General features: G+C 41.7%; 2 protein-coding genes across 2 annotated transcripts in view; both read right to left on the bottom strand.

The window, feature by feature from the left end:
- Window positions 1-4,243: 4,243 nt before the first annotated feature.
- On the bottom strand, window positions 4,244-7,181 carry LOC121812231 (glutathione S-transferase A-like). Its single transcript, XM_042213744.1, has 6 exons — window positions 6,948-7,181; window positions 6,751-6,816; window positions 6,487-6,592; window positions 6,019-6,134; window positions 4,599-4,684; window positions 4,244-4,515 (listed from the first exon to the last, which is right to left on the bottom strand). Exons 1-6 carry the CDS (start codon window positions 7,113-7,115, stop codon window positions 4,386-4,388), a joined length of 672 nt encoding a protein of 223 aa, XP_042069678.1. The 5' UTR covers window positions 7,116-7,181; the 3' UTR covers window positions 4,244-4,385.
- A 3,499-nt stretch (window positions 7,182-10,680) lies between these two features.
- Window positions 10,681-12,240, bottom strand: part of LOC121811819 (glutathione S-transferase A-like) — a 2,102-nt gene continuing 542 nt past the window's right edge. Inside the window, exons 3-6 of the mRNA XM_042213747.1 lie at window positions 12,044-12,149; window positions 11,576-11,691; window positions 11,036-11,121; window positions 10,681-10,952 (exon numbers count right to left, since the gene is read on the bottom strand). Of these exons, the coding sequence (XP_042069681.1) occupies window positions 10,823-10,952; window positions 11,036-11,121; window positions 11,576-11,691; window positions 12,044-12,149 (438 nt within the window). The 3' untranslated portion in view covers window positions 10,681-10,822. The remainder of the gene's footprint in view (window positions 10,953-11,035; window positions 11,122-11,575; window positions 11,692-12,043; window positions 12,150-12,240) is intronic.

Raw genomic sequence — 12,240 nt, 5'->3', positions numbered from 1 at the left:
ATCACTTGCACTATGAAGATTTCCAATAAAAACAAGACTTAGCTTGTTTTTTGCAGACTGTAGGGCAAACAACAGTATTTGACATTATTGTATTCCCATTTGCTATAAAGTTGAAATGGAATGTAATAGAAAAGGCAAAACAAGTTATTTGGCTTAAACTGAAGGATCAAATTTTAAAAGAAAGTCTCCGTAAATGTTTAAAATACAGTCACTCAAAATACTGGCAAGCTGTCCAGAGTACCACAGCTGCTTGTCAATGAATTCAACCAAGACCACCAAGTCAGAGGATGTCTGGCTCCAAGTGTTTCCCCTTCCATTTACATCTATCTTCAGATGTCTCTCACACAACCGTGTGCACTGCAAAGCACTGAGTCTTTATAGTTTAGCCCGAGCTCAATCTTTCTCGCGAGTGTGTGACTTCCATCACTATGGTTGTTTCCTAAGTCTCACTACTGAGTTGAAAGCGCATGGACTGAAATGAAAAACGTTTGCAGGATTCAGCCCCTGCTCAAACTGTACGATTGAATCACAGGGGCTGAGTGCTCACACTGTGCATCCATAATATGAAGTTTATAACACAAAATCTGTCTCTCGCTCTCCCTCTCTGTCTTTCACTCACACATACACACACACCACCATCAACTTTCCTAAATTGCTAATGAAAAACATTGACCTGGCAGCTGCAATTGAGCAGCAATGTCCATCCAACTCTTTTCACGGTTGTTGCGGTCGTGATAATTTTGTGAGGCCATATCGAAAAGGCTCGGATGAATTTGTCAAAGTTCGACAAGGTGGGACTCCATCGCTTGTGTCCAGATCACACGCCTCACTGCCGTGCTGCTCCGTCTTTTTCACCGACATTTCTGTGTTTGCACATGTCTTTGCTCATGGCACTGCTTCAACAGTGCAATACCCTCACGAGGGGCGACCAGGATTTTAAACAGGTTTGATTTTCTTGCGACCGTACGATTGCTGATTGGGAGCAGGCTGTGAGGTGTTAATCGCTTCTCGTTACCCCATGTATACTACACGATGCACAACACACGATTAAGGCAAAACCCAGGCCAATCCCCAAAACGGTCGCACAACTGAAAAGTCGTCTCAAAATGGGGAAAAAAAAAAATCACACAGTGTATCCTCAGCTTTAGTCTGACATCCAAACATCAAATTTGCAGCGAGTGGTGTGGAAAACCGATGTTTGATTTTGGTTAACATTAAATGATATCAACTTAACAAAGTGAACAAAATTGAAACTCAGTTTTTATTGCTTATTTTGGTCACAGCACAGTAATAATCACACATTATTGTCACAAATTATATTTTAAAAAATGCATATGAATCACTAGTGCAGTGCAAGGAGTGGTAACAAATGAGCGCCTGAATCTCAGATGTCTTTCAATGTTTCCTGTTTCGGTGCGTTCTTCCAAGTAGGAGGCCAGCTGGCTTTGATGCTGGGTCTGTTCATCAGACCTTTATAGTATTCTGCCAGTTTGGGGTAACGCTGTTCAGAAAGCCTACAGGAAAGAAGAAAGTCAGTAGAGAGGAATTAAAGCATCCTTAAAAATGGCATAGCCTTTCTCGATCACAGGCTGGAGGAAAGAGGACAGAAAAGTTGAGGAGGCACACATTAGAAAATAAATAAAGCCTTGAGTAGATTACAGCAGGTGGAAATGCTGTAGTGACGTCAGAAGCATGGCCTGTTCAGTTTCTTGCTGAGTTACCTGCTCAGGTTGCAGGTCATGCATTAGCTCAGCCATCAGTTCGGCTATTTACTCCACCACCTATTCAGCGATCACCTTCATCTGCTCCTCCTGTACAGCAAATTATGTCAATACAATCGATAAAGGACTGTTTTGCAACCACTAATTCAAAGCAGAGAGACAAACCTGTTAAGACTATTTCGTTCCTCAAAAGGTGGCCTGCTTGGAGACAGTAACTCTCTCCAGGGCTTCCCCAGAGACTGAGTTTCAACCCTTAGTCAACTCTGGACCCCTGGAGGCTAAGAAGCCAGCTGAGGACTGCACCCTGTTGTCATTGCCAGAGCAGAGTAAAAGCCCTGCGCAGCTCCAGCCTGCTTTGTGTTTGCCAGAGGTATCTGAGCCTGCTGGTTCTGTTCTGATCCTGCTGGAGGTCCCTTCACCTGCTGGTTCTGTCCTGTTCCGGAGGTCCCTTCACCTGCCAGTTTACGTTCCAGCTGGAAGGTCTGAGGGACCTGTCCAGCCATCTACCTCCACTGGAGGGTCCAAGGGGCCCTTCCAGTCGTCTGCCTTTGCTGGAGGGTCCGAGGGGCCCATTCAGCAGCCTATCTTTGCTGCTGAACGGTCCTGGTCCTGCCTTGTCTGGTCCTGCGGCTGCCACGCCACCATCAGTTTCTGCTCAGTCTGCACGTCCATGTCCTTTGCCAGAACCTCGTCGGCACTGGCCACTTTCCAGGCCATCAGCTGGGCGTCTTCGCCATCATGGGCGGCCTCCTGAACTGTTTTGCAGGCCTCCTGAAGGATGTCGCCAGCATCACCGCCTGCCGGCTAGGCCTGCTGATCTGCTCCGTAGCCTCCAATGACGTAGTGGTCAGTCTCCTGAACTGCTTCTATGCTGCCACTGCCTTTGGCTTTCAGAACTGTTCAGTGATGGACTGTTGTGCTGATTGGCCTCCGGGTTGCCCCTCTGAACTATGTTTTGGACTCTGTTTTTTCGAGCTCCACTGCCTTTGTGAACATTTTGTGTTTGGACTCCTGGGGGTTTCTGTTTTGTTTTGTGTCATTCGGCTGCTTTCCTGAGCAGCTGAATGAAATAAAGCCTTTGCTGGGCTTTTCTCACTGTTGCTGTGGTGTTGAGAGTCCAGCTCAGGTCTGATGCAACCTGCAGTCCCAGGAATCTGTGGCCGTTGGCCCTCTCCACCTCTGTCACTTTGACGATAAGAGGCTGCAGGGGAGGGGGGGTTCTTCCTGATGTCCAGTATTAATTCCTTGATCTTGTCCATATTGAAGATGAGGTCGTTTTCCTCACCATAGACAAGAAAGTTGTCCACAAGATGCTGCTCCTTTGAAGATGCTCCAGTCTGTGGTCTCTAAGCAGCCCTGCAGGCTGGCTTTTGCACTGTCAGTCCAGGTGTTAATAGTCCTGACTGTGACTGGGTTTGTCTTGAGCTTTTTGTTATAGGTGGGTTTTAGCCGGATTGCCAGGTGGTCAAACTTTCCGAAATTAGGCTTTGGTTGAGCTGAGAAGGCATTTCTGATATTGTTGTAGCAGTGATCCAGTATTTTATTTCCCCTGGTGGGGAAGGTAACAAACTGATGCAGTTTAGGCATAGTTTTCCTGAGATTACAATGAGTTTCCCATAAACAATTACAGCAGCGTTTGGGTGTTTATTTTCGTGCTCGTTGATCATGTCGTACATCTCCTTCAGTGCAGCGATATACACGACACTCACAATGATGCACTGCAGTTCTCTGGGTAAATAAAATGGCATTAGCCTTGGAGTCAGAAATTCCACATTTTCAGTAGTTTGAAATGATCTTACAGTCAGTACACCACGATTGCTTGACGAGGGCATCCGTTCCTCCGCCGCGGATCTTGCCACTTTCCGTAGCGCTTCAGTCCGCTCTGAAGACCGTTTAGCCGTCTGGTGTTATTGCCATCGCTCTTTGGTTCTGTCTATCAAAGGTTTTGGTGCCAGATATGTGAAGACTTATCAAAGTGTCTGAAATCTACAATTTCGGATAAACATAGTCCACATGGCTCTCGCCTCCTCATGCATTGCTAAGAAGACTGTCAGTGTGAACTGCAAAAATAAAATCTGTCCGGGGCGACCTTATGGGCTGAGGTTTTGGTTGGCCTGTGGGACTTGGGTCCTGGCTGGTGTGCCACTGGGGTTGTGGGTTGGTGTATACACTGAGGCCAGGCCCTTGCCCGGGAGCCTTTGGTGCATTGGGAGGTGTTCACACAAGTGTGCACACAGATACCCACAGACAAACCTTGCCACTGCTTTTCCCCAAGTTCACTTTCTTTCTTTTTTCTTAATAAAAAAGGTAAAAGGTTCTGATAGCCCTTATGGTCTGAGAAGCTTTTTCATTTCCAAGACACAAAGATTTATAGCTGGGTGAAGTGACCTCTCTGCAAAGCTGATGGAAGGGTGTATGCTTTTAACTTGATATCAAAACATCAAACCTAAAGTTTGATTTTGGTTAACCTTATATTAACAATAAATATCCCCACTGCAAAGAAACAAAACACAGATGAGCTATAAAATTGAAACTCAGTTTTTATTGCTTATTTTGGTCACAGCACAGTAATAATCACACATTATTGTCACAAATTATATTTTAAAAAATGCATATGAATCACTAGTGCAGTGCAAGGAGTGGTAACAAATGAGCGCCTGAATCTCAGATGTCTTTCAGTGTTTCCTGTTTCGGTGCGTTCTTCCAAGTAGGAGGCCAGCTGGCTTTGATGCTGGGTCTGTTCATCAGACCTTTATAGTATTCTGCCAGTTTGGGGTAACGCTGTTCAGAAAGCCTACAGGAAAGAAGAAAGTCAGTCAGAATTCATTTCTACTATTATTCTATTCATTCATGTGTCTGGTCATTTAGTCCTCTTACCCGTAGTGGAAGAGATAGGCAACGGTTGGGTAAACAACCACGTCGGCCAAGGAAAAGTCCTTTCCTACAATGAAACCGCTCGAGGCCTAAAAATAAAAGAAGGAAAATGTTGTAGAGGGTAAAAACCTAGAAATCACATATAATATAGATCATTTAGCTATGATAGATGGTTAACATTTGACTTAATAAATATTCAATCTCAACTATATTCTTAAATTCAAAGGCAAGATTGATTTTGTGATATAAGCCTTGTTGCTGTGATGCTACACTGCTAATCACCATGCAGCTGTTTTGCATCTACTTCTTCTGCTTTAATAATACCTCATATTTACATTTATGCTACTGTTTAAGGATTTTCTTAAATGGAACTAAAATGAAGCCTCATCACTCCTATCCTGCAAAGATTAAATGTTTTTATTCAAAGAGAAAACACTACTTTTTCCAGAGCACCTATTTTCTTTGTAATTCTGGAGCACATGTGTGGCCAGTGCTGGGAAGGTTACTTTTAAAATGTATTCCACAACAGATTACAGAATACATGCCCCAAAATGTATTTTGTAACGTATTCCGTTACTCAATGAGAGTAACGTATTCTGAATACTTTGGATTACTTAATATATTATCATGCTTTTTACAACTACATGAATGAACTATTGCTGTGTGATTTATTACTATTACTGAAGGTACTCGCCATACCAATCGCCTAGTTTTTAAATCGGTGTAGCTACGAAAACTAGTTTACGTTTGTTGTCTGGGTCAACTTTGCTAGCGAGAGACAGAGAGAGGTGTTGAAAGGCTGCTCCAACGGAGCTTATTGTTTCAGAGAAAGACATGAACATAGTGTACAGTCGAGTCTTAATACAGTAGCTCACTTACAACTGGGCTACATTACCCATGAGGCTACATTCTTTAGGACTATGCCTGTAACAATCTGCCTATTGCCTTCATATAAAATATTTTTTATATTTTTGAACAATAATTTTTAAAAATATTTTGTCACGTCATTATGCGGGCTGCAAGTAGAAGTGACATGGGCCGCGAGATATAGACACAGGCATTAGAGCCTCTTAATGCGTGTTTTGTTTGGGTTTCCACTGGCGTGGAATTACCAAAAATAGAGAGCATAGCCTAAATATGAAACAGGAAAAGACCGCCGTGTAATCCATTTATTTCAACAAAGTAACTGTATTCTGAATACCACCTTTTTAATACAGTTACTCATATTTTGTATTTTAAATAGTACGGTACATGTATTCTTACTCCCCAACACTGTGTTGGCTAAAAAACAAAATTTAAAAAGAAATTTATGGACCAGCTTATTTCTGGCAAGGTTTACAATCTACTCCTATGAATTTCCAACGTTTGTATTCTGGGTTTAGTTTAGTCGTTGAGATCACGTGCACACAGGTCATTCACACACCTGCAGGTATCCCTCCCACAGCTTCAACTCAGCGGTCAGAGCCTCTTTGTTTCTCTTAACGGCAGAGTCGTGTCTCTCTCCCTCTGGGACCATCCAGTTGTAATAGAGAACAATTGCTGGAAATGTGTAAAAAGCAAAAAACAGAATTTTATATTGTGCCAAGGTGCTAAAGTGCCAAATCTCAAGACAAACAAGTGACTTTACATGCAAAACTAGTCTGAGCATGTGATCACTGGCAGGATTAACAAACATCAACATGGGTTTTTAGTGTTGCCAAGTTCAGCAGTTCAAAATCCCAGAGCACAGACCTCTGAATGGCAACATCAGCCAGGTCACACAGAAAGAGATTTAGCAGCCTTGATATATCCTTTACAGACTCACTAAATCCCTGTGATTCTAATGTTGTTCGGGGTACACACACTGTGATGAAGAGAGTTCAGGATCAGAAGTGCGTCAGAACAAACTTACATGATTTCTCAACGAGCGCGTTAACCTCAAACACACGCTGCAATATCTGCGCTCTCCCAACCTCGCAGTCAGGGATCAGCTTGGTTCCCTGCGTCTTGTACTTGCACTGTTGGAGGAGATGAATTTTTTAATTTCCTAGTTTTTTTACCTTTGTGGTTTTGGGTGTCTGTTTCTACAACGCATTGTTTAACATATAATCACAAGTAGTTCTCCAAACTAGAAACTCTGTGGAGACATAACATTCAGATTCATTTGAGTTCTCACCTCCAGATGAAAGCATGCAGCACAGGACTCGTTGAGGGGTACATCCCCACATTTGAAGGCAGGAAGCTTTAAGAGACAGTGCAAACCATAAACACTTTGATTTGTAATGCCAAGTGAATACTCCTTTTTCTCAATTTCAGGAAAACAAATGCAGATTTCAAATATGAGAGTGTTTACATAGTGTGATATGAACCTACCTGACCCCTGGGGTTGATCTCCATGACTTCCTTTGACTTGTGCTCCCCCTTCTCAAAGGAGAGCAGTTTTTGGTTGTATCCTTGCAGGTTCTTCTCCTCCAGAGCAATCATTATCCTCCAGCAGGGAGGAGATCCGGAGCCCCACAGCAGAGTTATGTCCTTGGCCATGATTTCAGAGTGAAGCGCTTAACAGCTGAAGTTGAGGAATGTTTAAGAATGAAGCTGGAGTGGGTGAAAGCCCTGGCTTTATAGCGCCAGTCGGCTTTGTCACGATTCCTGGAAATAAGCCAAAGATCTGTCAATTTTTGGCAGGCAAGATAAATGACACTTATGAAGTTTAAACTTGGTGTCATGTTAACCTTATGTGACACTTTTTTAAAAATCCGATTTATTAACCATTTCTGCGTGATTTGTCTTTAAATAGGACTCTAGTCCCAAATTTCACCAAAGGCATTTGGAGGAGAGGTGACTGGTCTTGCTTTTCTCAGAAAGTCTTTGATCTGAAGGCAGAAAAAAAATCTGAGGCTAGACGGGAAAAATGTGGGCTAAAGGGAAACATGAAAAATCTGCAGCGAGCCATGACTAAACATTAAACACTTAACTTTGTAGTGGGATATGAAAGTTTGAGTGTTACTGCCTTCTCCTGTGTGGTTAGGGATCTTGTCGCTATTTGGAGTTAATTCTCTGAACATTTTATTGCTAATAACTGTTGCATATCAGTAACGATTGATTACAAAAAGGAAAAGAGTAAACATGAATTGTGGTTATATTGAACTGATTCCTGCAGTAGTTCGTTGTTTTGCTGCTGTTGCTGGTGAACGACGCCCTGAGAAGTGAAACTCACTGTGATTCAGCACTTTTTATTCAAATCTGCACACAGTTCTGACATAACCGATAAATCACAATTACACTGAATGCATCTAATAGGACAATGACCGTGACAATGCAAATAAAATAAAGTAATATATATTTTATTGTTGGTGCATACTCGGCAGTTTGCTTCTCTGAATCTTTGACCTCTTTGCAGCGGGCACATAAGCAGCTGTGAATATCATTGTATCAGTAAGGCAATGATGCAAACTGTGTGTGCGCCTACATTACTGCAGTTGCTATGTCGGCATTTTGAGTCCGTTTCAAAGGGCAGTTTGTTCACACATGCAAAGAACGGCAGGTAATCTGGTTTGATAATAAATCCGTATTACAAAATTATAAAAGAGAGCAAGTACAGAATGACAATTTTTTGTTTCTTTGGGTGTTTTTTTAATTGCTGTTGGTTTTGTTGCGTTGTATTGCAACCTGCTCTTTATGCATCAATCTTCCTCGGGGAGGACATTCATTAATAATGGAGGGACTGCTCGGTGCACTGCTCAGTACAAACAGGGCTGGATTTATTGTATGCAGCCCATATATCTTGCAGCATTTTATGTTTTGTGTGTGCTTTTTAGAAGAGAAAAGGTTTTTTTGAAGTATTTAAAAAATCCTAAAAAATTGCAAACCTGTTTGCAAAAGTACCCATAAGGTTATAAGAGAGTTCTTGTATTTAAGAATGTAAACTTAATGTATTCTAGTAGACAGCCTAAACGAAATTCTGAACTTGTACATGACTGCGATACTCGCTCATGGCTCCTATCACTTTTTTTAGTGAGGCTTTTTTGTGATTTGGCATTGCAGCAATCATGTGGTCTAGTTTTTTCGTCACTATGCTGAAATGGCAGTAAAGTATTTGGAAGTTTGTGTATACTGATATTTATCTTTAGCCACACATTCATACACGTTTCAAGGCTGAGTACAGTGGGACAAAGCACAGAGGTTAGCATGCCCAGCTAGTAACCCACTGGCTGCTGGTTTGATTACCACTGTCATCAATGTTTAAACTGTAGTTGGAGTAAACCAAAGATAAGCTTAATCTTTACCTCACAGCATAAAGCACCTTGAAGCGACTGTTGTGATTTGGTGCTATATAAATAAACTTGAGCTGAAGTGAATGTGTTCATCTCATTGAATAGTCACATCTGTGAGCTGCTCTGTGACTTGATTTTTAAACTGCTTGTATATCTGCACAGAACTGAAAACACAGCTACTGGAAAGTAATGGAAATTACATTCTGTGATCGTTTTTTCCCCATAGGACTTAGCCTGGCTGTCCCATTAAGAAAGAACGAAATAGACACACACACACACACACACACACACACACACACACACACACACACACAGACACACACCTCACAGACACAACACACACACACACACACACACTAATAAGAAGTCTTATGTGAGATTTATATATAAAACTTTAAAATCTACTATTTTAGAGAACTGCGTTCTTTTCTGTTTGGGAGGGTGGATGACTATATCGTAAGTGGCTTATAATAAAACATCTGTGGCTCATTTAGTTTCACTTTAAAATCTTTGCACTCAGTAATTGTAGTTACAGCCTCAACATGACTGTTCTGTCCTTGCAGTGAGTTTCCATCTTCAAAACTTGATAAATCACTTGCACTATGAAGATTTCCAATAAAAACAAGACTTAGCTTGTTTTTTGCAGACTGTAGGGCAAACAACAGTATTTGACATTATTGTATTCCCATTTGCTATAAAGTTGAAATGGAATGTAATAGAAAAGGCAAAACAAGTTATTTGGCTTAAACTGAAGGATCAAATTTTAAAAGAAAGTCTCCGTAAATGTTTAAAATACAGTCACTCAAAATACTGGCAAGCTGTCCAGAGTACCACAGCTGCTTGTCAATGAATTCAACCAAGACCACCAAGTCAGAGGATGTCTGGCTCCAAGTGTTTCCCCTTCCATTTACATCTATCTTCAGATGTCTCTCACACAACCGTGTGCACTGCAAAGCACTGAGTCTTTATAGTTTAGCCCGAGCTCAATCTTTCTCGCGAGTGTGTGACTTCCATCACTATGGTTGTTTCCTAAGTCTCACTACTGAGTTGAAAGCGCATGGACTGAAATGAAAAACGTTTGCAGGATTCAGCCCCTGCTCAAACTGTACGATTGAATCACAGGGGCTGAGTGCTCACACTGTGCGTCCATAATATGAAGTTTATAACAGAAAATCTGTCGCTCGCTCTCCTTCTGTCTTTCACTCACACACACACACCACCACCATCAACTTTGCTAAATTGCTAATGAAAAACATTGATCAGGCAGCTGTGATTGAGCAGCAATGTAAATCCAACTATTTTCACGGTTGTTGTGGTCGTGATCATTTTGTGATGCCACATCGAAAAGGCTCGGATGACTTTCCAAAGTTCTACAAGTTGTGGACCTCCATCGCTTGTGTCCAGATCACACGCTTCACTGCCGTGCTGCTCCGTCTTTTTCACCGACATTTCTGTGTTTGCACATGTCTTTGCTCATGGCACTGCTTCAACAGTGCAATACCCTCACGAGGGGCGACCAGGATTTTAAACAGGTTTGATTTTCTTGCGACCGTACGATTGCTGATTGGGAGCAGGCTGTGAGGTGTTAATCGCTTCTCGTTACCCCATGTATACTACACGATGCACAACACACGATTAAGGCAAAACCCAGGCCAATCCCCAAAACGGTCGCACAACTGAAAAGTCGTCTCAAAATGGGGAAAAAAAAAAATCACACAGTGTATCCTCAGCTTTAGTCTGACATATCCAAACATCAAATTTGCAGCGAGTGGTGTGGAAAACCGATGTTTGATTTTGGTTAACATTAAATGATATCAACTTAACAAAGTGAACAAAATTGAAACTCAGTTTTTATTGCTTATTTTGGTCACAGCACAGTAATAATCACACATTATTGTCACAAATTATATTTTAAAAAATGCATATGAATCACTAGTGCAGTGCAAGGAGTGGTAACAAATGAGCGCCTGAATCTCAGATGTCTTTCAGTGTTTCCTGTTTCGGTGCGTTCTTCCAAGTAGGAGGCCAGCTGGCTTTGATGCTGGGTCTGTTCATCAGACCTTTATAGTATTCTGCCAGTTTGGGGTAACGCTGTTCAGAAAGCCTACAGGAAAGAAGAAAGTCAGTGAGAATTCATTTCTACTATTATTCTATTCATTCATGTGTCTGGTCATTTAGTCCTCTTACCCGTAGTGGAAGAGATAGGCAACGTTTGGGTAAACAACCACGTCGGCCAAGGAAAAGTCCTTTCCTACAATGAAACCGCTCGAGGCCTAAAAATAAAAGATATATAAATTATATCCTTAAATTCAAAGGCAAGATTGATTTTGTGATATAAGCCTTGTTGCTGTGATGCTACACTGCTAATCACCATGCAGCTGTTTTGCATCTACTTCTTCTGCTTTAATAATACCTCATATTTACATTTATGCTACTGTTTAAGGATTTTCTTAAAGGGAACTAAAATGAAGCCTCATCACTCCTATCCTGCAAAGATTAAATGTTTTTATTCAAAGAGAAAACACTACTTTTTCCAGAGCACCTATTTTCTTTGTAATTCTGGAGCACATACATATATGTGTGGCTAAAATAACAAAATCTAAAAAGAAATTTATGGACCAGCTTATTTCTGGCAAGGTTTACAATCTACTCCTATGAATTTCCAACGTTTGTATTCTGGGTTTAGTTTAGTCGTTGAGATCGCGTGCACACAGGTCATTCACACACCTGCAGGTATCCCTCCCACAGCTTCAACTCAGCGGTCAGAGCCTCTTTGTTTCTCTTAACGGCAGAGTCGTGTCTCTCTCCCTCTGGGACCATCCAGTTGTAATAGAGAACAATTGCTGGAAATGTGTAAAAAGCAAAAAACAGAATTTTATATTGTGCCAAGGTGCTAAAGTGCCAAATCTCAAGACAAACAAGTGACTTTACATGCAAAACTAGTCTGAGCATGTGATCACTGGCAGGATTAACAAACATCAACATGGGTTTTTAGTGTTGCCAAGTTCAGCAGTTCAAAATCCCAGAGCACAGACCTCTGAATGGCAACATCAGCCAGGTCACACAGAAAGAGATTTAGCAGCCTTGATATATCCTTTACAGACTCACTAAATCCCTGTGATTCTAATGTTGTTCGGGGTACACACACTGTGATGAAGAGAGTTCAGGATCAGAAGTGCGTCAGAACAAACTTACATGATTTCTCAACGAGCGCGTTAACCTCAAACACACGCTGCAATATCTGCGCTCTCCCAACCTCGCAGTCAGGGATCAGCTTGGTTCCCTGCGTCTTGTACTTGCACTGTTGGAGGAGACATGGAAATTTTTAACATGCAGTAAGAAGCACTGTTGTTGCTTTTACCTCTGTGGTGTGGGGTGTCTGTTTATGCAAT

Source organism: Haplochromis burtoni, unplaced genomic scaffold, assembly GCF_018398535.1.
Source record: "Haplochromis burtoni strain Fernald_Lab_line unplaced genomic scaffold, NCSU_Asbu1 Contig_476, whole genome shotgun sequence".
Lineage (NCBI taxonomy): Eukaryota > Metazoa > Chordata > Actinopteri > Cichliformes > Cichlidae > Haplochromis > Haplochromis burtoni.
The sequence above is the reverse complement of the archived record's forward strand: the minus strand, read 5'-3'. Positions and strand labels throughout refer to the sequence as shown.